The sequence below is a fragment of the Quercus suber genome, unplaced genomic scaffold, assembly GCF_002906115.3.
Source record: "Quercus suber isolate HL8 unplaced genomic scaffold, Cork oak 2.0 scaffold_766, whole genome shotgun sequence".
NCBI lineage: Eukaryota > Viridiplantae > Streptophyta > Magnoliopsida > Fagales > Fagaceae > Quercus > Quercus suber.
The window spans coordinates 166,727-191,192 of record NW_027070202.1 but is presented as its reverse complement, the minus strand read 5'-3'; the positions used below and the strand labels follow the sequence as shown (position 1 = coordinate 191,192).

The 24,466-nt window shown below is 41.6% G+C and overlaps 5 protein-coding genes across 6 annotated transcripts; 4 read left to right on the top strand and 1 right to left on the bottom strand.

Moving 5' to 3' along the window:
- The first annotated feature begins 331 nt into the window (after nt 1–331).
- Nucleotides 332–1,135, top strand: LOC136064795 (uncharacterized). Its single transcript, XM_065767029.1, has one exon. The coding sequence runs from the start codon at nt 332–334 to the stop codon at nt 1,133–1,135; it is 804 nt and encodes a 267-aa protein (XP_065623101.1).
- Nucleotides 1,136–1,434: 299 nt separating this feature from the next.
- On the top strand, nt 1,435–2,046 carry LOC136064794 (uncharacterized). Its single transcript, XM_065767028.1, has one exon. The coding sequence runs from the start codon at nt 1,435–1,437 to the stop codon at nt 2,044–2,046; it is 612 nt and encodes a 203-aa protein (XP_065623100.1).
- Nucleotides 2,047–10,264: 8,218 nt separating this feature from the next.
- LOC111988489 (uncharacterized) lies at nt 10,265–13,186 on the top strand. The gene is made up of 8 exons (XM_024020288.2): nt 10,265–10,529; nt 10,629–10,688; nt 10,787–10,954; nt 11,103–11,285; nt 11,470–11,600; nt 12,059–12,227; nt 12,470–12,599; nt 12,746–13,186. The coding sequence occupies exons 1-8, from the start codon at nt 10,332–10,334 to the stop codon at nt 13,027–13,029; spliced, it is 1,323 nt and encodes a 440-aa protein (XP_023876056.1). The 5' UTR covers nt 10,265–10,331; the 3' UTR covers nt 13,030–13,186.
- An 802-nt stretch (nt 13,187–13,988) lies between these two features.
- On the bottom strand, nt 13,989–17,924 carry LOC136064798 (transcription factor PIF3-like). The gene is made up of 7 exons (XM_065767032.1): nt 17,658–17,924; nt 16,524–17,577; nt 16,344–16,439; nt 16,162–16,227; nt 15,962–16,027; nt 15,434–15,877; nt 13,989–14,844 (listed from the first exon to the last, which is right to left on the bottom strand). Exons 1-7 carry the CDS (start codon nt 17,723–17,725, stop codon nt 14,809–14,811), a joined length of 1,830 nt encoding a protein of 609 aa, XP_065623104.1. The 5' UTR covers nt 17,726–17,924; the 3' UTR covers nt 13,989–14,808.
- A 2,133-nt stretch (nt 17,925–20,057) lies between these two features.
- LOC111988490 (transcription factor PIF3) lies at nt 20,058–24,235 on the top strand. Of its 2 annotated transcripts, XM_024020291.2 has the most exons (8): nt 20,058–20,287; nt 20,507–20,567; nt 20,648–21,701; nt 21,785–21,880; nt 21,997–22,062; nt 22,197–22,262; nt 22,347–22,790; nt 23,380–24,235. In XM_024020291.2, the coding sequence occupies exons 2-8, from the start codon at nt 20,512–20,514 to the stop codon at nt 23,413–23,415; spliced, it is 1,818 nt and encodes a 605-aa protein (XP_023876059.1). In that variant the 5' UTR covers nt 20,058–20,287; nt 20,507–20,511; the 3' UTR covers nt 23,416–24,235. The 2 variants fall into 2 exon arrangements, with proteins under 2 accessions (XP_023876059.1, XP_065623110.1); XM_065767038.1 differs by lacking the exon at nt 20,058–20,287 and having other exon boundaries at nt 20,298–20,567.
- Nucleotides 24,236–24,466: the final 231 nt, after the last annotated feature.

The window sequence follows — 24,466 nt, the reverse complement described above, 5'->3', positions numbered from 1 at the left end:
AAGAAGAAAGCAGTCAGACTTTGCTTCATCCCTGAGACAGAAGGGTTGCATGGTGCTCACTCGCTCGATGGCAACAACCAACGACATCCAAGGAGAGGAACTACCCACGACCGCACTCGAAAGACAGGTTCGGACCCTCACTGTGGCCATGGAGCGTCTTACCAGACAAAATCATGACCTAGAAGAACAGCTGCATCAAAGAAACACAACACCCCACAACCAGAGGGAGGATCAGGAAGGTACCAGCGCCATGTAGAGAGAACGAGAAGGGCCTGAAGGGAGCAACGCCCCAAGCAGGCCAGGACGACAGAACACGAGCCTCCCGTCCCTCATGGATGCGACTCCTCCGCCTATGTTCACGGAGATGCAGGCGATGAAAGAACAGATGGAAGTCATGATGAACGCCCTAAAGGGACGAGTGTCCAGCGACCTGGACGACCTAGTGAACCGGACTGACTCTCCATTCACCGGCCCCGTCAATTCCTTCCCCATACCACACAAGTTCCTGATGCCACAAATAGAGAGCTATGATGGGGTTAAGGATCCCCTAGACCACCTGGAGACATTCAAGACCTTGATGCATCTACAAAGGGTACCGGACGAAATCATGTGTAGGGCCTTCCCGACCACACTGAAGGGTCCCACGAGGATTTGGTTCAGTCGGCTGACGCAGAACTTCATCAGCACTTTCAAAGAATTAAGCGCTCAGTTCAGCTCGCACTTTATAGGGGGACACAGGTACAAGAAGTCCACGACATGCTTAATGAGCATCAGGCAGAGAGAAGATGAGACACTAAGATCCTACATAACCCGCTTCAATAAGGAAGCACTCTCGATTGACGAAGCCGACGATAAAATACTGGTGGCGGCTTTCACGAACGGGCTGCGGAAGGACAAGTTTTTGTTTTCACTATACAAAAACGACCCCAAAACCATGTCAGAAGTACTCTACAGGGCCACCAAGTACATGAACGCGGAAGACGCGCTACTTGCACGGGAGGAAAGGCCTAGGAAAAGGGAACGCCAGGTGGACGTGCGTCAGGATCAAGGGCAGAAAAGACCAAGAACAGGAGACAGAAGGGACGAAAGGCACCCTAAGCCCCCGGCGGAAGGTTCACAAGTTTCACCCCTCTGAACGCACCGATTGAGCAGGTTTTGATGCAAATCAAAGATGAGGAGACACTAACATTCCTGGGAAAACTAAAGAGCGACCCAAGCAAATGGCCACGAGACAAATATTGTCGTTTCCACTGAGATCATGGCCACGACACAACCGATTGCTACGACCTAAAGCAGCAGATTGAAGCCCTCATAAGACAAGGGAAGTTGCAAAAGTTCATCAACAAAGAGAGAGCGGATCAGAATCGCCAAGATCTGGCCCCCTGACGGGATAACGAGCGTCCTAGACCCCCCATCGGAGACATAAGGATGATAATGGGAGGGATCGTGGCTACCGGGTCTTCCAAAAAAGCTCGAAAAACGTACCTCAAATCGGTCCTGAACGTCCATCTAACAGGCTCTAGGCCTAAAACCACACGGGGAGAGAGTCCTATCATTGGATTCACCGAAGAAGATGCAAGGAGGCTCCATCATCCGCATGACGACGCGCTGGTCGCCAGCATACGTGTGGGGGACTACAACGTCCACCGAGTACTAATCGACAACAGCAGCTCAGCAGACATTCTATACTATCCAGCATTCCAGCAAATGGGGATAGACAGAGCACGATTGATGCCAGTGAGTGCTCCATTTGTCGGTTTCGGAGGGACAAGGGTATTCCCAATAGGCTTCATCACACTCCCTGTAACGGTGGGCGATTACCCGCAAGAACTCACTAGGAATGTAATGTTCCTCGTGGTAGACTGCTCCTCCGCTTACAATGGTATTCTCGGATGGCCCACACTTAACTCATGGAAAGCAGCAACATCAATATACCACCTAATGATCAAGTTCCCAACGGACTATAGGATTGCGGAATTGCAAGGAAATCAGGCAACCGCCCGAGAATGCTACATTGCCACTCTAGAAATGGAAGATCATCATTAGACGATGTGCGTAGAAGAGCAGCGAACAGTCACAGAACCGGTCGAAGAGCTGAAGGAGATAACGCTCAACGAATCCAAACCAGAACAGACGACCAGGATAGGAACATTGGCCTATCAGCCTGTGCGCCAGGCCCTCATAACATTCCTCAAGAAGAACCAAGACGTTTTCGCATGGAACCACGAAGACATGCCCGGGATCGATCCCTCTGTCATAGTACACAAGCTGAACGTGAACCCTTCAACCCCACCCGTCTAACAGAAAAAGCAAGTGTTCGCTCCCGAACGGGACAGAGCAATAGCGCAAGAGGTCGGGAAACTACTTGAGGCAGGTTTCATAAGGGAAGTATATTACCCGGAGTGGTTGGCGAACGTAGTCATGGTCAAAAAGGCTAGTGGAAAGTGGCAAATGTGTGTCGACTTCACGGACCTTAACAAAGCATGCCTAAAGGACAGCTACCCCCTCCCGCGGATAGATGCGCTGGTCGACTCCACGGCCAGACACCAGCTCCTAAGTTTTATGGCAGGCTATAATCAAATCAAGATGGAGGAATCTGATCAGGAGAAAACGTCCTTTGTCACCAGCCAAGGCCTCTTTTGCTATAAGGTAATGCCATTTGGACTCAAGAACGCTGGGGCAACGTACCAAAGGTTAATGGACAAAATGTTCGCACACCAGATAGGGAGGAACGTACAGGTCTACGTTGACGACATGCTGGTCAAGAGCCCACTTGAAAAAGATCACCTAAGCGACCTCCAGGAGACATTCGATACCCTACGGTCATACAACATGAAACTGAATTCGGGCAAGTGCGTATTCGGAGTAATCGCGGGAAAGTTCTTGGGTTTTATGGTGTCCCAAAGAGGAATAGAGGTCAATCCAGAGAAGATACGGGCCATCATGAAGCTGGAACCACCAAGGACAGTAAAGGACGTGTAGAGCTTGAACGGCAAAATTGCTGCTTTGAACAGGTTCGTCTCAAAAGCAACGGACAGGTGTCTACCGTTCTTCCGCGTCCTAAAGAAATCATTCAAGTGGATGGATGAGTGCCAGAAGGCATTTAAAGATCTGAAGAAATATCTCACCTCACCACCCTTGCTCAGCCCGTCCAAGCCAGGAGAGGACCTCTACTTATACCTAGCAGCGTCACAGGTGGCAGTAAGCGCGGCCCTAGTAAGAGAAGAGGAAGGAACTCAGCGACCCGTCTATTTCATAAGCAGGGGATTCCGAGGGGCTGAAGAAAGGTACCCCCACATGGAAAAGCTCGCCTTCGCACTGGTAACCGCGGCCCGAAAACTGAAACCGTACTTCCAAGCCCACAACATCATCGTCCTGACAAATCAACCCCTAAAAAGAGCAATAAGCAGCCCCGAAGCGGCCTGACGAATGGCCCTATGGGCGATAGAGCTGAGCGAGTTTGACATACATTACCGACCGCGAACCGCAATAAAGGGCCAAGTAGTGACGGACTTCATCGCCGAATACACGCAAACGGAGCAGCAGGAGCCACAAGCCCTTAGACAATGGAACATCCACACGGATGGATCATCAAACAGGCAAGCTAGTGGCGCCGGGGTAGTAATTTAAACCCTTGACAGGGATAAAATCGAGTGTATGATTGGGCTGGACTTCCCGACAACCAATAATAAGGCCGAGTATGAGGCATTAGTAGCAGGACTAGACCTAGCGAAAGCAGCAGGCGCCGAGGCCATGGTTGTGCATTACGATTCACAGGTAATAGTCAGTCAGATTAGCGGCGCGTATTAGTGTAGAGGGGAAAATATGAAGAAATACTTGGAAGAGGTCAGGAGACGGATCGACACCCTCCAGGTCACATTCGTCCAAATCCCAAGGGAGGAGAACGAATGTGCTGACCGGCTCGCGAAAGCCGCCTCCGCAGAGGTCATGATGGCCCCCAATCAGGTACTGTCGCTCATCCAGAATTCCTCAATCATTAACGGTAGGGCAGAAATGCATGGAATAAACCCAAAATACGATTGGACTATGCCACTAACGGCCTACCTGAAGGAAGGCATGCTCCCAGACAACAAGGACGCAGCAAGAAAACTGAAAGTCCGGGCTTCGCGATTCATAATAATCAATGACGTCTTATACAAGAGGGGATTCTCACGACCATACCTAAGGTGTTTGGGCCACGAGGAAGCAAACTATGTAATGAGAGAGGTCCATAAGGGTATCTGTGGAAACCATTCGGGGGCGCGGTCTTTAGTACACAAACTGATCCGGGTAGGATACTATTGGCCTACAATGCAGAAGGACACACAAGCCTACATTAAGACTTACGACAAATGTCAAAGGTTCGATAACCTAATTAGGCAACCAACCGAAGAACTGACACCCATGACGGCCCCTTGGCCGTTCGCCCAATGAGGGCTAGACATCATAGGCCCTCTCCCGACGGCAACACGACAGTTGAAATTTCTAGTGGTAGAGATCGACTACTTCACCAAGTGGGTTGAGGCGGAAGCTCTGGCAACTATCACGGAGAAAAACATTAGAAGTTTCATATGGAGAAATATCATATGCAGATTCGGGATACCAAGGGTACTCATCTCCGATAACAAAAAACAGTTTGACAACAGGGCATTCCAAGATTTCTGCTCGGAGTTAGGCATCAGATATCACTACTCATCACCCGTACATCCGCAGGCGAATGGGCAAGTTGAAGTCACGAACCAGTCCCTGCTCAAAATCATCAAGACCCGGCTCGAGGGGGCAAAAGGCATCTGGCCCGATGAGTTACCAAGTATCTTGTGGGCGTATTGCACAACGGCAAGAACACCCACCGGAGAAACACCATTCAGGCTGGCATACGGGAGCGAGGTTGTCATTCCAGCAGAGATAGGACTTATAAGTTATCGAGTGGAGAGCTACAATGAGGACAAGAACGAAGGGGCTTTGCGGCTACAGCTAGATCTAGTTGACGAAGTCCGGGTTACAGCTGAACAAAGGATGGCCCGATACCAAAACCTCATGGCAAAATACTACAACTCCAAAGTCAGACACAGAGACTTTCAAGTCGGAGACCTTGTGCTACGAAAGGTAATGGGAGCGGCTAAAGATCCTTCACAAGGAAAACTTGGCCCAAACTGGGAAGGACCTTACAAGATCTCGTCTTGGCAGAGGAAGGGGACCTACCACCTTGAAACCCTGGACGGGCGAAAATTGCAACACCCATGGAACACAGAGCACCTACGGAGATACTACCAATAAAAACGACATAAAAGGGCATCAACTCCCCCAACTCTCCGGCTTATTTCTAAAGTTTTCAGTAGTTCTGTTTTGAACAACTATTTCTATCTGTTTTCTTTACCTTTACTTTGAACAAATTTCTCTACAAGTGCCTTTTCAAGCCCAAGGGGGCAGGCACCCTTTTTCCTATAAAGATTTCTTTCAGACTCTACTAAATTTTTCATGCTTAATCTAGTTAATTCAATATCAGACGGTTAAAAAGACTGTCCACAAGATGGACGAATCATCCCAAGAGGATGAAAACCTTAAAGTCCAGATGATGGACGGACCAGGAAGATTGTCCACAAGATGGATGGATCATCCCAAAAGGATGAAAACCTTAAGTCCAGATGATGGACGGACCAGTAAGACTGTCCACAAGATGGACGGATCATCCCAAAAGGATGAAAACTTTAAGTCCAGATGATGGGCAGACCAGTAAGACTGTCCATAAGATGGACAGATCATTCTAAGAGGATGAAAACCTAAAGTCCAGATAATGGATGGATCAGTAATATTGTCCACGTAATGGACGGATCACCCAAAAAGGCTGATAGCTACTAAGTCCAGATAGTGGACGGACAAGTAACAGCGTCCACAAGTGGACGGATCATCCTAAATGGACGGTAGCTACTAAAGTCCACATAATGGACGGACCCAGAATAACGTCCGCTAGTTGGACGGATCATCCAGAGAGGATGGAATAAGCTACGTCTGCCCAATGGACGAGCTCAAAAATAACAAACACAAAGATGAACGGGTCATCTCAAAGGGTGATAGCACTTAGAATTCAGGCTAAACCCACGTACTAAATGGACCATTCTAAAACAAATGGTATTTCTACAAGTCACAAATCATCTTGAGAGATGACGACCCTTGGTTAAACGATTAATGAACGGAGGAATCATATAAACTGAATGGAGTTCATTTTAACATAAAATATCCTTCAAAATAAAAACATTCATTCCACCAAGATAAAGCAAAGGTCAAATATAAACATACTGAACGGTCAATGTATATATAAACCCCGCAAACATGACGGGTATTAAAAATTGTTCCACACTTAAAAAAAAAAAAAAAAAAAAAAGACTAAATTATTACAAATTATCACAAATCAACTCCCTCTCCCTCTTCAGTTGGACGGTCCCCAACATCCTTGGCCTGGCTGTTCGCAACAGTTTGATCCATAGGAGCTTCGCGGACAGGGACGTTCTCATCAAAAAGGGCATCAGTGTCTTCTGACTGAATGGGCTGGACGGTTGACGGCTCAGGGGCAGTGACGGTAACAGTGGATAAGTCTATATCTGGGTACAACGCCCTCACCTGACGGAGAGCGTCGTCGAACCCATCGTAATAAACAAGACTCAGCTCCGCGATAAGGGCGTCGGAGTCGTGGTACTCGCGTACAGCATCCTCCTTGGCCTGACGGACCTCATTGTCTTTCTCCACAAGGTCTCTCTTCAGATTGTCCGTCAGCTGGATAGCCTCGTCCCAGGCTGTCTCGGCCATCTTTAGCTTCTTCTCCTAGACGACCTTCCAGGCCCTGAGATTGAGCAACTCCTCCTCCATCACCTTGGCTTTCCCACGAATCCGGCCAATGGTCGTCTCGTGGTTGAGACACCGTCCCATCATGCCTTTCATCATGATCATAGCCTGAGGGACAACAAAAATGCATAAGTAAAATATTTAAAGGCAGAAAACAGTGAACGGATGGACCAAGGACGACGGAGTAATTACCTGAGCAATGTTGAAGAGGCCTGTCTCCCCCATCGCCTCCGTTGAGTGATTCCCCAGATCCTCGTAGTCGTCGGTGGTAATGATCGACGACAATTTCTCCAGGGCATACTTGGAGTCTTCACGGAGCAAGACGGGTGGCTTCTTTTTGCCGTCGGATGGACCAGTCATCAGACCCTTGCCCGCACCGTGTTTAGCCAAAGTGACCGACTTACCCCCCTCAGCCATTAAGCCAACGACTGGCTCCAGGGGGACCTTGGTCTGCTTTGGTGGACAGTCACCCTTCGCAGGCAATTTCCTCTTCAGGTTCTGCTTGCTGGGGCCCGTCCCCATGGGGTCTTTTCCAGCCTCTTTATTCTTCGCAGCCTGGAGTCTTATAACAGCTCGCCTTTTTGCATCCTCCATCTTTGAAAAAGGTAGACGGATTAAGAAATAATAATGATAAAGATGGTAAAAACATGTCATAAGGGTCGACGGACTCACGTAGATGGGTCTGCTTCTCGTACTTTAAAGCCACTGGGGTTGGCTTAGGACCGTCACAATACCAGTAGATTGTGTTGAGGTTAACGAGCTTGGCCCACATCCGCTCCTTGGGCTTTGTCTTTGAAAAAATTCATTCAAGGAAACTGAATTCCTCAAGTGTAATCTGGGGAGGCCGTCGAACTGCATCAAAGAGGACGAACGATTAGAAGCATTATAAAAATTATTAAGCTGCACGAATTCATTTATGACGGACCATACCGGATGGGTTTAAAATGCCCCAAACTGTGTCGACGGGCATGAAGTCCGTCTCCCCTGGATGACACATCCAATTATCTCCTTCTATGAAAAAGTAGCGGCTCTTCCAGTCTCTATTTGAGTCCGGGGTTTCAAAAATAACTTTTAGGACGGGGCTCTTAAGGACTAAGCTATACATGCCCCTCGACTTGTCTATCTCATCCGGACGGTAGCAATGAAGGAACTCTTTTATTATAAGTCTCCTCCCACCGTCCGACATGGCTCCGTACAGAACCTCCATCGCGATAAAAACTCTCCAGGCATTAGGGGACACCTGGCTGACGGATATACCTAGGTAGTTTAAGAGTTCGCGGTGAAACGAACTCAACGGAAATCTCAGGCCAGCTTTAAGCACTTGTTCATACACACCTACCCCGTCAACTCTTTCATAATAACATTTTTCTGACAAGTAGGGTAGACGGAGTGGGATGTGGTCTGGAATTTGGTAGCGGGCCCTAAGTGTGTTAAAATGGCCTTCCTTGATAGTAGATGTGAAGGCGTGTACCGTCCACTCTGGAAGCATGATGAACTCCCTAAGTCCATCAGCTCCTACGACGGACCTAACTATTGGCTCTTCGTCGTCAGCTGAACCCTCTTGGATTTCGATCATCTCCAAGCCCTCATTTGTTGAGGACGAGGAGGATGACGACGGACTACTCTCGCTTGGGACGTCGTGGTCTTTGGGACCTGACGGGTATACCTCTTCGTAATCCGCCCCGTCACGAACGACTGACTGATTACTCGACGCACTAGACATGGCCTACAGGTAATGACAAAACCTAACACTCTGACAGGTTTGGAAAGAACGACGGGCGCATAAAGTGAAGAAATAAATAAGAGCTAAAAGTTAAAAGAGGACGGATAGGAAATAACTCATCGAAGTGAACAAGATGTGGCAGGCGACGGGTATATAAGTAAACGGACTGTTCTCTGACAAGTGTGACGGACTCGCTCTGACAATTTCTTCCAGCAACAAGTGGGAAAATGAGGGGCAGAGGATCGATATTTATAAGGGATGTGCACGGAAGACGAAGCGGCACCTCGTTCCAAAACAATGGCCATTGGCAGGATGACACTTGGCACAGCTCATTAATGTGTTAACTCCTGGTCCAGTAGTGTACGGATGAAAGTTCACGGACGTAGGTGTCAGAGATGATTCGAGATTTTAAATCTGTCACCCCATGGGTCCGTTCTCTTATGCGTGACAGACCCATCGGGTAAGGGGGCAACTGAAAGGCAGAAAATACACGCTAGGATGCCTATTGTGATTGTACGGGCCGGCTATAGTCCGCAGATGTCAGAATGGATGAGCCCATCATTTGCACGGGGCCTTAAGTGGATGGATCTCATGTGAACGGACCTGATACTGACGGAGTGAAGAGAGATGGGCTAGTTGACCATGGGCCTGTTGGAGCCCTTAGTGGGAATATTTTGGCCCATTCTCATAAGGTCCTAAACAGAGTCCTTGCGCTACTTGGACTCTAGAAATCTCATACATTTGGTAAAGATCTTCCCTATAAGGAGAAGATCTGTCCATCACGTTTAGGATTCTACAAGAAGAGTCCTATAAGGAAAAGACTTCCACGCCAAGGAAGAGATGTCAACCCTCTACTACTATAAAAGCCCCAATACCCTCACCAACCAAGGTACGCATTATTTTACCCTCTCTAGCACTCTAGAGTTGTGAGAATACTTTCTGACTTGACCTTTGGAGGGTATTTGGCCGGCGCCACACCGGCGTCCTTTGATAGGTTTTTCTCCTTTGTCTTGTGTAGGTTAACATACGAGCGTGAAGGCATTGTGTGGCTCATTGGTGAAATTCTCAGCTTCATCACTATCAATGGCAAAGAATAGAGAGAGAGAGTCCTTACTTTTGTGATAGACTACCAGTGGAGCCACCCAAAATCAATGTCTGGGGGAGAAAGGTTGAACAAGCCAAAGATGGAGCGAATGAGACCGAGCGACGGAGCGAGAGGGAATGAGACCAAGCAACGGAGCGAGAGGGAATGAGAGTGAAAGTGAGAGAGAGGGAATGAGACTGAGAGTGAAAGGGAAGGGAATGAAACTGAGAGTGAAAGAGACTGTGAGTGATCTGTGTTTTGAGTGTGCTTGAGTTTTTGAGTGAGTGATCTGTGTCTTGATAGACACGTGGAGGGCCGAAAGGAAATTGAGTTCAAAAGACTCAGTTTCCATTTAAACTAAATCGAGTCCTTTGGACTTGATTTCCTTTAAACCAAACCGAGTATAATGAACTCGATTTCTGGGCCTATGTGGACACTTTGTCAACCTCAGCTGCAAGCACAATGGAAAAATCGAGTACAATATACTCAATTTATAACCTCAAAATCGAGTCATTTGGTCTCGATTTGTTAGATATTAAATTAGTTTTAAACTTGGCTAACTAATAAAATAATTTGGCTTTTTACAGTTATTTAAAAAAAAAAAAAAAAAATCATCGTCTTGTTTGCCTTTGTAAAAAGAGTCTAAAGAGTAAAAGAGAAAGAAGAGAGAGAGAGAGAGAGAGAATGGAAGCGGGGACAGTGGAAGTGAGGGAATTCATAAGAAAGGAAGTGGAGGATTGGGAAGATGAAGAAGTGGGTCGGGCCCGGTTCAAGGCCTTTAGCGGTCAAAAATCCGATTGGGAACCCACTTACCGTTTCTGGAACCACCTCCTTCTCTCCATCGCTCGCCATTTCCACGTTCTCATCATTTCACCTTCCCAGGTACTCCTTTCATTTCTCTCTCTCTCTCTCTCTCTCTCTCTCTCTCTCTTTCAATTTATAGTTTCTGATTATTTGGGTTTTTTTTTTTTTTTTTTGAAGGTGAAGAACAATTGGTTCAATCGCAATGGATTGACGCCTTTGTGCCTGGACCAGGTTTTGGTAAGCCATATTCTTCTTTTTACTTTTGTTGGGTTTTGATTTTTTTTTTTTTTTATGATCATTGAACTGTCTATTTATTATTAACGTTGGTGGGTCAGTTAGAAATGTACAATGAAGGTGAAATTGTACGATGTAGTGATCTTATGGACCCAAGGAGTGGCCGAATGTCACTTCTCTTGAGAAAATTTAGCAACTTGATGCTTAGGCCAACACCTTCTTTACAAACACTATTACAAGATCGCCTCATACTCACCCCTCTGCTCAAGGTACCTATCATACTACTTGCTCTAGTGTTCAATTCCTATGTTTTTAATATGACTTTGAGAAATTGTAGTTGTATTAAAGTTACTACTCACAAAGTTTTGAGTTTTTTTTTTTTTTTTTTTTGGTTTTTCAATTTTGTGTTTTGTTTAGGATAAAGCTGTGGAAGTTGTGAAACTTTTATCTGAAAGTCACTGGACTAGTTCGTGTATTGTCACGATGAAGAAGTTCCATGACATTTGTGGAGGACCGGAAGAAGCTTCTGCGGTCTTGAGTCATCTGTCAGAAACTGGGAAAGCACGGTACCTCTCGATGCATAAGAAGGATTTTGTTGAGGTATTGCATATGATGTTTTGTTGAGTAATGAAATCATTGAGTTTAGGTTCTTAAATTTTTCACATTTTCCAAGTTGGTTATATAATTTTAAAGCCTATTGTTTTTTTTTTATATGTTGCATTAGTCTTTTTGTAAGTAGTTCTCTGTTTGTCTCAAGATGTGTGGTTATTAAAAATTGTTGCAGGGCGTAAAAGTTTCTCTGTCATCAGCATCCGTTTCTAATATCTCAAGTTTAGATTGTGATGTTCTGCATTTAGTTTGGACAACAGAAAGGCTTCAGCAACAGCTTGATGTGATTGACCGCCGTTGTGAAATGTAACTACCTCTAAATCATAGTACTTGCATGCCCGTATGTCCTTAACTTTCTTGCTTTTGGTCCAAGCCATCCTAGTTACTGTTGATCTTAAGTGATGTAACAAATTATGTTTGTAGTATAGTTGAAAATATTCACAATGGGACAACTTGCATGTACACTCCGACTAACATGAACTTCTTCTTTACCAAGTCTACCAAGACAGTCATATGATCACTTTTAGTCATTAATTTATCCATTTGGGATTCCTGGCAGCGTGCCAGTTAATCAAACTTTTGACAAAAAATAATCAGAAGAGGGTTGATTGACCATTTTCACAGCAGCATAGGATTGTTTAAATTCCATATCTTCATTCTATGTACTTTCCACTATGTAATCATCTGTTATAATGTGGATCATGTGACAGTTTAGACTTTAAACAAGTGTACTTGTCTCATTGGTTTATTTATTTTCTGTGCAGGTCAAGAAAAACAGCATTAGCTTTTTTGCATTCTGGGAACAAGAAAGTCGCACTTCGGCATGCTAGGGAGTTAAAACTAGCCAATGAGAGCAGAGAAAAGTGTGCATCTTTTTTGAACAGAGTGGAGGAAGTCCTTAGCGTTATTGCGAATGCTGAATCCACAAAAAAGGTGATACATTGAAGAAAAACCTCTGTTTTACTTCTGATGCTTCTTTAAATTGTGCTGATGATGTAAATAGAACATAAAAGAGCAACCAACGGTTTCTCTCTGTTGTTAAAGTCATAAAGGAGCTGACAAAGCTCACATTGTTTTATTAATTAGTTAACTTGATGAATTGGATTTTGAAAATGTTGAAGCTGCCTTACTAAGTTTTGAACTGCTGAAAATCTAGAGTTGTCTCTCATTGGCAGGTCTCAGAAGCCATCCAGATTGGAGCCAAAGCAATGAAAGAAAATAAGATCAGTGTGGAGGAAGTTGAATTCTGTTTACAAGAGCTTGAGGAGAGCATTGAATCACAAAAGCAAGTTGATAAAGCTCTAGGTACCCTCTCTCTCCCTTCATTTTTTAGTTGTTCTGGGTTTAAGTCCTTTTACGTTGTAGCTGATGCAAAACAGTTGGGTATTTGAGCAATTTTTTTACTTTGATTTTTTACTTAAATTGGGTCTTTGTGGCTGTGGATGTTACAGAGTCAACTCCATCATACACTGATGTTGAGGATGAAGATATTGAAGAAGAATTCAACAAATTGGAGTTGGAAGTTGGAAGTGGAAACCTTCAAGTTCCAATCTCCCAAACGGGTGTTGATAGTACATTGGGAGAAGTAGAGGCATTAGAGTCTCCTGAATCTTTGAGTGATGCTTTGTCAAATCTTAAGCTTTCAGATAATTCAACCAGGGAATCAGCAAGTAAGAGTCCTATGTTAGCAATGAGACAGAACAAATTAAAAAATCTTGTGCTTGAAGCTACTTAGTCAATTTTTCATCTACCAGTCTTTTGCGAGGTGATCAATCATGGGATCGTTATATCTTTGTTATAATTTTGTAATACTCCTAAGTCCCAACATTCTTTGTGTATTTGAAAATGTGTATATACTCCATTCTTGTTAATTGCTTTTGCTTCTTGTATTATTAGTTGTTCCCAATGATTTGTTCATTTATAGGAGTAACACACATGCAACATTAAAAAGTCCCCACTGCCCTCTATAACGGTATAACCTATTTGATGAGAGAATATGGATACCCAAAGCTTGAGGCAGATCAAAAGTTGTCTGCTTGTAGTCATGCAGATCTAATTGACAATGGTTTGGGTTATTTTTGATAAGTAATTTTTTATTTTTTTGATAAGTTGTTGGTTTTTTATTATATAATTCTATGATCGATAATTATCATATTCGGCCAGAAATGGAACACTACTCTTGCATGGCTGACCTTCTTGGTAGAGCAGGAAAGATTGATGATGCCTTGAGTTTTATGAAAATGATGCCAGTAGAACCAGACATAAATGTTTTGGGAAGCTTGCTTGGTGCTTGTAGAGTTCATAACAACGTGGAGCTTGTTGGGAAGCACATTCTCCATAAAAATCTGAAAGATTCAGGCTACCATGCTCATTTAGCCAATATATATGCCTCTACTAAGAGATGGAAAGATGTGTCGAAGGTAAGAACATTAATAAAAGAAAAGGGCTAAATAAAGAAACCTGGAAGTAACTGGATTCAGGTAGGTGGTATTAATCACATTTTTCATGCAAGGGGCATAAATATAATGCATCCACAGGTAATTAAAATCCAAGAGATTCTAAAGAGTTTATTGTTGGAGATGAAGGATGAACGATATATGGCAGATCCAAGTTCCTTCTCCCATGATCTTGCAATGCAAGTTAATGAGCTAACCAATCTTGCTATTGGGTGATATCTCATTTTTGCAATTGGCATTGGTAAAAAGGGGGCTCTCGCTGAACACAATATATTTGAGAATGAAGCTGCAGAGCAAAAACTATTAGAGCACCTAATTACAAGTATATGAGATGGACTCAACTTTTGGCCCTGGTGGAATAACAGAGATGCCTAATTTTTCCTTTTGTGTTGATGAGGTACAGGCAAGTATATCTGTCCTCTCAACAAAATTCTTTACTGGACCGATCAAATACAACTATATTAGAGAAACCTAGCTTGCAAAAACAAATGAAGCAAAATACATTCTTGTTTCAAGTTTTTGTTCATTTACAGAAATGTCTATGGGCATAAAAGCTGCCTTTGCGTGAATTATCGCAAAAGTGATCTCTTTTATGCTCACTGCAAGCCTTTCTGGTAAGTACTTCAAAGGTTTATTGTGTTCGATTCCGAAATGCTCTCATGTTGGCATGAAACCTTTGGATATTTTCTTCACTGCAGTGAAGGGAAGGTTGCAATCCCATGGTAATGGTGTCAATGAGCAATAACCTCTAGGAAAGAATTGCCAAATCAAACTTGTAACACATGCTTTTGAAAAATATTTGTTACCATTCCAGCATTGTTTCAATTGAAAACAACCTGTGTCATGAGTGGTTAAAGTGCCCTACGTCTTTGGAACCATCCGATAAAATTCATATAGCTTGATGACCTTGTTCCCTCTGTATGAATAGTCATCATCAAGGAATCCGCTGTGCCTCAGGGCACACAACCATAAGGAACCTTTTGTATGACTGGCTTGACTAGGAAAATGCAAGTAAGCTGAATGTTGTTCTTGAATGGCCCTTATCTTCATCCTCTTCTTCAATAAATGATTTTTTGGACACTTGTTGCTGCAAGCTGCATGTTTTAGAAATAGAGAGCATTTTTCATGATTCCATAAACCACAAAGAAATGAATATGATATTATTAAAACAATGCCAGATAATAAGTCGATGGGCTATTTTAAGGATGTACCATGTTTTAATCATTTTTTTGAACCAAAGCACAATGTTTGGAATTTCTTACATTTCCTGAATAGACGTTAAAACAACAGACATCAACCATGGCATGGGATGAATGGGTGAAAAGAAGGTGAGGAAGAAACAGCAGCATTTAATCTGAATCCTATGCGTAATTAAAATACAAAATTCTATCTGATGCTTTTCGTATTTCCAATATGGAGCTGTGAAGCTGTGGTTCTTCTATTATGAAATAATTGATTTTTATACTAAAGTTGACAGTCAATGAGATGAGATTGTAAATGTGGCTAATGATAGGCTCGAAAGCAATCTTTTTTTCCCCCAACATAAAAACTGGAAAAGTAATGTTTATTAAAATAATTGCTCTGCTGATCTATATTCTATGACTCTTGAATTCATTTGCTTTTCATTAAAGACAAGACATGCATATCTTAGTTGTGACTTATGAGTCTTGTGACCACTCATACCTGACTTGATGTTTGGATTTTTGAGCATTCAGTGTTTGCATTGTTCATCAATTCTGAGTTTATGTTCTGAATGGAACCCTTTGAACTTGTTAGGGAAGCACACTCCACAGGGGGGGCAGCTCCAGAGATACCAGATGCCGGAAATGATTGTGTAGAGGATCCTCCAATCATAGGAATGAAGGGTGCATGTGAAACTGACATGGGCAATGATTGGCCAGGAAGTCCAAGCATTTGAAAACCAGTTCCTGTGATCCCAGGCAGAGCAGTGGCTCCTACTTGTGAAGTAGGGAACTGTGTTGGGCTGCAACCCATTCTGGTGCCCATTCTCATACCCATCCCAGTACCCATGGGGGAGAAATGTGTCAAATGTGGTGCATTGATATGTTGCATCAGCATAGGTGACATCATCGGAGGCATATAAACAACAGCTCCCATTGACATAATCTGCATCAAGACACAAAAGTTAGGATATGCATATGACTATCAGAGTACCTATGCATTTGAAACAGAAGGCATATGAAAATTTACCTTTAGTTGAAGCTGAAGGGTTTTCGTATACTCAATGGCCTCGTCAAGAATTGAAACTCTGCCCACCTTGACGCATAAAGCACCAACAAGCAACAAAAACAAAGGAACAATTCAGAAACTTATTATAAAAAGGTAAGTGGTCAACTTTTCTTATGGTAGAAGGTACAAAGCTTTCAAATGAATTTAATGCAGATGTCAACCTTACTGCAATTGGGTATGATCTCTTTTAATGCACGCATCTTTTTGTTTATTTTATCTCTTCGCCTCTGCAATTTTTCATGATAAAATGGTTACAAATCATCTCCTACTTTGTGTGGGTGTGGTTGGGAGGAGAAAGAAAGGGAACAAGGGATTGGTGCTTATTGATATTGGTATTACTTACCCTTTCAGAAAAATTATGAACTTCTGCAGTTCGGCTTCTCTTGGTACCTGTACCTCCACGAGCAGGTGCCTGTTTTGTCTGTGGTTCTTCAATATTCTGCAGTAAAATTGGACTTCTTAGAGCAACGGAGACAGTGTGGTTAAAAAGGGATCACAAACCAGGGGGAAATGTGGCTACTACCTTTGTAATTACTTCACTTCGATATTCGGATTCCTCCGTGTCATCATATGTCCTCCTCAAAGAATATGTTGGCTCATTTGAAGCTCCAAGTGAGTATATTGAAGAAGATGCAACCAGTGGCTCAATAAACTGTTGGATATTGGGTTTTTCGCCAGGTGTATTTGCTGCTAACCTTGAGGCTTGGCCTAGAAGTTGATCATGAGATTTATGATTCCTACGGCCAAAAGCTTCAGAGTGCTCATCAGGGAGTGACTCCTTGGTCTTGGAAATAGGTGCTGTTAGCTCTGCATCTGGTTGATTCTGAAGAACTGTTTTTGAACCACTGCCTAGTTCAATCACTGTTGACTCAAAGGGGTTGCTACTAAATAGAGCAGGCCTCTCATCACTGCTGCCTTTCAATTCCTCAGCTCTTGATAAAACCAGACTGCTTGCCTGCCTGATCACACCGCTGCACTGACTATTAACTGTAGGAAGAGCTGCAGGTCTTAAGTAGGAGACCTTCACCGTCCCAGTTTTCTTATCAGGTAATGAATCATGCTCAGGCAAGGTCGATTTGAGCAGTCCACCCATTGTTACAAGTGAATCTGAATCTTGGCCAAACAAGGAAGGTGGATGAAGCTGAGTACTCCTAGAGGTAGCAAGCTTGGAATTCCTCAGTACAAACTTAGATGCATTACCATGTCTGAAATTTGCAGTGTCATGTTTCAAAACAACTTGGGAATCTTTGGGGTGCTTGTCTTTGCTCTTACTGTTATTTTGTTCCAATTTGCATTTAGACAATCCGCTGAACGAGTCAAGATGATAACCATTTTGTGAAGAATTGTTACTGGTAAAGTCCAAGTCACCATCCTTGTGACCTAAGAAATCTGAGAATGAGGACTCATTCCCTAACCTTGCTCTCTTCATATGCACGTTTGCTCTATTCTCCACCTGAGCATGGGAAGGGAATAAATTATACCCAATGCATGAATGACCCTTTTGAGTTTTTCCTGATCGATCTCGCTTAAAAATCTCACCATTTTCCCATACTAGCTCCACAAAGTCATCCTCAGACCTGCATTAGAGACCTGTTAAAAACCATGCCACATAAAAAGAAACAACAACATATGAAAAAGAGATTGAAGAATGTATTACGTAGAAGCTAGAGAAGACAAGCTGCTAGTCATCCTCGGTTTTGTTGATTCAAGCATCTCCTCTGCCATTGAATGACATCAATGTAAGTTAGAAGGAAACACTTGCAGCCAGTAAATGTTTAGCTATTTAGGCTTCTATAGTGCAGCACAAGCACATATTCGAAAGTACTGCATGGTATCTAAATGTTCTACATTTGAAGCTACATGTTCCAAAACAAAAAACAAAACACTTAACACAACTACACCAAGATCTTAATCATGTTTATAAATTTGTGTAGTACCTGACAAAGAGTTTCTTTCCCTTACTGCAACTCCTTTTTAGTTTCCTGAATTTTCTTTGTTGGTTAAAGAAGCAGGAAGAGTGGAAGACTATTAAGTAAACAAATGAATTCAGGAGGACTGGATTTATAGGCCACGACATTGCTTTTCTTTTGTTTTGTATATATGGCTAAACATAGGCCACGACATCTCATCTGGCACCTGCTCTCAAAGGTTCTCCATTTAAGGCAATGGATTGAGTTTGGTGGGATTTTTAACCCAATTCGATCCTAATAATAGTAAGAGTTTTCACTCAAAAAAAAAAAAAAAAAAAACACTGTAGTAAGAGTTTAAGATATGTCCATTAATCTATCCAAATAAAATCCACCTTAATCAATAGGGGTGCGACTGTTACTGAACTGATTAAAAGAAAATAGATAAAAAATTTACTATGGGGATGATAATTGATCAAGTTTTATTCTACGAAAGAACACCATTGAACATAATTTTGATAAAAAAATGTTGAGTTCTCTTTTAGATATCTGTTGTACATGTTTAAAACAAGTCAAGCAACTTTTGTATAATCATTAAAATTTTTAGAAAATAATAAGTTCTTTTCAAAAATATTTTGATGGGAGATGTTGAGTTCCTTTTTAGATATCTTTTGTACGTGTCTAAAACAAGCCAAGCAACTTTGGTATAATCATTAAAATTTTTAGAAAATAATATGCTTTTTTCAAAAATTATCTTTTGAGTGTAAGTACTTTAAATTAGAGGTTTTAACACAAAACATATTACAAATTACACTCAAAAGCCCTAATAACTTTTAAGAGAGGGTGGACAAGTTATACTACACAACACACACAATATATGAAACAATTACCTTTTTTTTTAGAAACAAACAAACACACATAGAAGAGGAAAATATGTTCTAACACAAAACCACATCACAAACTCTATTCAAAAGCCATGAATATTGAAAATTAATTTTGAATCAAAATATGATAACATAATTTTATACTTACAATATACGTTATAAATACTGTCTATTTATGTTAGAGAACTATAATTAACCTGCACTAGTTTTTCATAAGCCTATCATTGGACTTTAAAACCTTTGTTTTAATGTTGTTAAAAGCACCGTTGGTGACTATGATTCAAGTGGGAGTAATGCTAAGACCACCGAATTGGGCACAACTTTGTGCCACAACTTATCGAGTTGTGATTGACAAATGTGTGTTTTCATATGACTCACTGACACATTTTTGCTAGTCATAACTCATTATGTGGTGAATTTGACACAACTTTGCCAATCACAACTTGACAAGTTGTGATATTCGAGTGGAGAAGAAACTTGAAGAGCAGGTGAGATGTGATGGCATAGGGCCTAGGTTTAGGCAAAGAAAAAAAATATCATGGCTAGGTTGGCCTACAAATTGAGCCACCTTCTTGCACCTCTCCCTTTTGTTCACATGGGGTTGGAGAAGTCAATTGAAGCCTATGGATCTCTCATTTTTAATTAATTTAAGATGCACCATATAAATATATATATTACATTATTTTGGGTGGACTCTAAGCAACCAACCACTTCATTGTTCATAAACCTTACAAGTACAACCACTTCGCTGTTCATTAACCTTATTGAGAGATAAGACCCATTCAAATTTAAACCTTTGTTTAAATGCTGTCGGGAGTATCTTTGGTTTACTAGGATTATTATTTTACATGTTAAATCTCACAAAATCTTATAAAATTTTAAGAATTCCATCCCAAACCCATGCCATCATAAGTCGGGTCAAACAATTTGGATTAGGTTAGAATTTAGATTACCCTATAATTGGAAATATAAAATACTATTTAATACAATTTAAGCATTAGCAAGCACTAGAAACCTTAAGTTTTTGTGTAAAGAAATATAATAATAGAGGTATTTTAATAATTTAAATAAATATATAATCGCGGAGTTCCGGTATTTAAGATTTGAAAACCAAACCCTAGCGGGGATAAAAATGTGAATCCAGCTTTAAAAAAAAAAAAAATTCTTAAACTCTTACTACAGTGTTTTTTTTTTTTTTTTTTTTTAGTGAAAACTCTTACTATTATTAGGATCGAATTGGGTTAAAAATCCCACCAAACTCAATCCATTGCCTTAAATGGAGAACCTTTGAGAGCAGGTGCCAGATGAGATGTCGTGGCCTATGTTTAGCCATATATACAAAACAAAAGAAAAGCAATGTCGTGGCCTATAAATCCAGTCCTCCTGAATTCATTTGTTTACTTAATAGTCTTCCACTCTTCCTGCTTCTTTAACCAACAAAGAAAATTCAGGAAACTAAAAAGGAGTTGCAGTAAGGGAAAGAAACTCTTTGTCAGGTACTACACAAATTTATAAACATGATTAAGATCTTGGTGTAGTTGTGTTAAGTGTTTTGTTTTTTGTTTTGGAACATGTAGCTTCAAATGTAGAACATTTAGATACCATGCAGTACTTTCGAATATGTGCTTGTGCTGCACTATAGAAGCCTAAATAGCTAAACATTTACTGGCTGCAAGTGTTTCCTTCTAACTTACATTGATGTCATTCAATGGCAGAGGAGATGCTTGAATCAACAAAACCGAGGATGACTAGCAGCTTGTCTTCTCTAGCTTCTACGTAATACATTCTTCAATCTCTTTTTCATATGTTGTTGTTTCTTTTTATGTGGCATGGTTTTTAACAGGTCTCTAATGCAGGTCTGAGGATGACTTTGTGGAGCTAGTATGGGAAAATGGTGAGATTTTTAAGCGAGATCGATCAGGAAAAACTCAAAAGGGTCATTCATGCATTGGGTATAATTTATTCCCTTCCCATGCTCAGGTGGAGAATAGAGCAAACGTGCATATGAAGAGAGCAAGGTTAGGGAATGAGTCCTCATTCTCAGATTTCTTAGGTCACAAGGATGGTGACTTGGACTTTACCAGTAACAATTCTTCACAAAATGGTTATCATCTTGACTCGTTCAGCGGATTGTCTAAATGCAAATTGGAACAAAATAACAGTAAGAGCAAAGACAAGCACCCCAAAGATTCCCAAGTTGTTTTGAAACATGACACTGCAAATTTCAGACATGGTAATGCATCTAAGTTTGTACTGAGGAATTCCAAGCTTGCTACCTCTAGGAGTACTCAGCTTCATCCACCTTCCTTGTTTGGCCAAGATTCAGATTCACTTGTAACAATGGGTGGACTGCTCAAATCGACCTTGCCTGAGCATGATTCATTACCTGATAAGAAAACTGGGACGGTGAAGGTCTCCTACTTAAGACCTGCAGCTCTTCCTACAGTTAATAGTCAGTGCAGCGGTGTGATCAGGCAGGCAAGCAGTCTGGTTTTATCAAGAGCTGAGGAATTGAAAGGCAGCAGTGATGAGAGGCCTGCTCTATTTAGTAGCAACCCCTTTGAGTCAACAGTGATTGAACTAGGCAGTGGTTCAAAAACAGTTCTTCAGAATCAACCAGATGCAGAGCTAACAGCACCTATTTCCAAGACCAAGGAGTCACTCCCTGATGAGCACTCTGAAGCTTTTGGCCGTAGGAATCATAAATCTCATGATCAACTTCTAGGCCAAGCCTCAAGGTTAGCAGCAAATACACCTGGCGAAAAACCCAATATCCAACAGTTTATTGAGCCACTGGTTGCATCTTCTTCAATATACTCACTTGGAGCTTCAAATGAGCCAACATATTCTTTGAGGAGGACATATGATGACACGGAGGAATCCGAATATCGAAGTGAAGTAATTACAAAGGTAGTAGCCACATTTCCCCTGGTTTGTGATCCCTTTTTAACCACACTGTCTCCGTTGCTCTAAGAAGTCCAATTTTACTGCAGAATATTGAAGAACCACAGACAAAACAGGCACCTGCTCGTGGAGGTACAGGTACCAAGAGAAGCCGAACTGCAGAAGTTCATAATTTTTCTGAAAGGGTAAGTAATACCAATATCAATAAGCACCAATCCCTTGTTCCCTTTCTTTCTCCTCCCAACCACACCCACACAAAGTAGGAGATGATTTGTAACCATTTTATCATGAAAAATTGCAGAGGCGAAGAGATAAAATAAACAAAAAGATGCGTGCATTAAAAGAGATCATACCCAATTGCAGTAAGGTTGACATCTGCATTAAATTCATTTGAAAGCTTTGTACCTTCTACCATAAGAAAAGTTGACCACTTACCTTTTTATAATAAGTTTCTGAATTGTTCCTTTGTTTTTGTTGCTTGTTGGTGCTTTATGCGTCAAGGTGGGCAGAGTTTCAATTCTTGACGAGGCCATTGAGTATACGAAAACCCTTCAGCTTCAACTAAAGGTAAATTTTCATATGCCTTCTGTTTCAAATGCATAGGTACTCTGATAGTCATATGCATATCCTAACTTTTGTGTCTTGATGCAGATTATGTCAATGGGAGCTGTTGTTTATATGCCTCCGATGATGTCACCTATGCTGATGCAACATATCAATGCACCACATTTGACACATTTCTCCCCCATGGGTACTGGGATGGGTATGAGAATGGGCACCAGAATGGGTTGCAGCCCAACACAGTTCCCTACTTCACAAGTAGGAGCCACTGCTCTGCCTGGGATCACAGGAACTGGTTTTCAAATGCTTGGACTTCCTGGCCAATCATTGCCCATGTCAGTTTCACATGCACCCTTCATTCCTATGATTGGAGGATCCTCTACACAATCATTTCCGGCATCTGGTATCTCTGGAGCTGCCCCCCCTGTGGAGTGTGCTTCCCTAACAAGTTCAAAGGGTTCCATTCAGAACATAAACTCAGAATTGATGAACAATGCAAACACTGAATGCTCAAAAATCCAAACATCAAGTCAGGTATGAGTGGTCACAAGACTCATAAGTCACAACTAAGATATGCATGTCTTGTCTTTAATGAAAAGCAAATGAATTCAAGAGTCATAGAATATAGATCAGCAGAGCAATTATTTTAATAAACATTACTTTTCCAGTTTTTATGTTGGGGGAAAAAAAGATTGCTTTCGAGCCTATCATTAGCCACATTTACAATCTCATCTCATTGACTGTCAACTTTAGTATAAAAATCAATTATTTCATAATAGAAGAACCACAGCTTCACAGCTCCATATTGGAAATACGAAAAGCATCAGATAGAATTTTGTATTTTAATTACGCATAGGATTCAGATTAAATGCTGCTGTTTCTTCCTCACCTTCTTTTCACCCATTCATCCCATGCCATGGTTGATGTCTGTTGTTTTAACGTCTATTCAGGAAATGTAAGAAATTCCAAACATTGTGCTTTGGTTCAAAAAAATGATTAAAACATGGTACATCCTTAAAATAGCCCATCGACTTATTATCTGGCATTGTTTTAATAATATCATATTCATTTCTTTGTGGTTTATGGAATCATGAAAAATGCTCTCTATTTCTAAAACATGCAGCTTGCAGCAACAAGTGTCCAAAAAATCATTTATTGAAGAAGAGGATGAAGATAAGGGCCATTCAAGAACAACATTCAGCTTACTTGCATTTTCCTAGTCAAGCCAGTCATACAAAAGGTTCCTTATGGTTGTGTGCCCTGAGGCACAGCGGATTCCTTGATGATGACTATTCATACAGAGGGAACAAGGTCATCAAGCTATATGAATTTTATCGGATGGTTCCAAAGACGTAGGGCACTTTAACCACTCATGACACAGGTTGTTTTCAATTGAAACAATGCTGGAATGGTAACAAATATTTTTCAAAAGCATGTGTTACAAGTTTGATTTGGCAATTCTTTCCTAGAGGTTATTGCTCATTGACACCATTACCATGGGATTGCAACCTTCCCTTCACTGCAGTGAAGAAAATATCCAAAGGTTTCATGCCAACATGAGAGCATTTCGGAATCGAACACAATAAACCTTTGAAGTACTTACCAGAAAGGCTTGCAGTGAGCATAAAAGAGATCACTTTTGCGATAATTCACGCAAAGGCAGCTTTTATGCCCATAGACATTTCTGTAAATGAACAAAAACTTGAAACAAGAATGTATTTTGCTTCATTTGTTTTTGCAAGCTAGGTTTCTCTAATATAGTTGTATTTGATTGGTCCAGTAAAGAATTTTGTTGAGAGGACAGATATACTTGCCTGTACCTCATCAACACAAAAGGAAAAATTAGGCATCTCTGTTATTCCACCAGGGCCAAAAGTTGAGTCCATCTCATATACTTGTAATTAGGTGCTCTAATAGTTTTTGCTCTGCAGCTTCATTCTCAAATATATTGTGTTCAGCGAGAGCCCCCTTTTTACCAATGCCAATTGCAAAAATGAGATATCACCCAATAGCAAGATTGGTTAGCTCATTAACTTGCATTGCAAGATCATGGGAGAAGGAACTTGGATCTGCCATATATCGTTCATCCTTCATCTCCAACAATAAACTCTTTAGAATCTCTTGGATTTTAATTACCTGTGGATGCATTATATTTATGCCCCTTGCATGAAAAATGTGATTAATACCACCTACCTGAATCCAGTTACTTC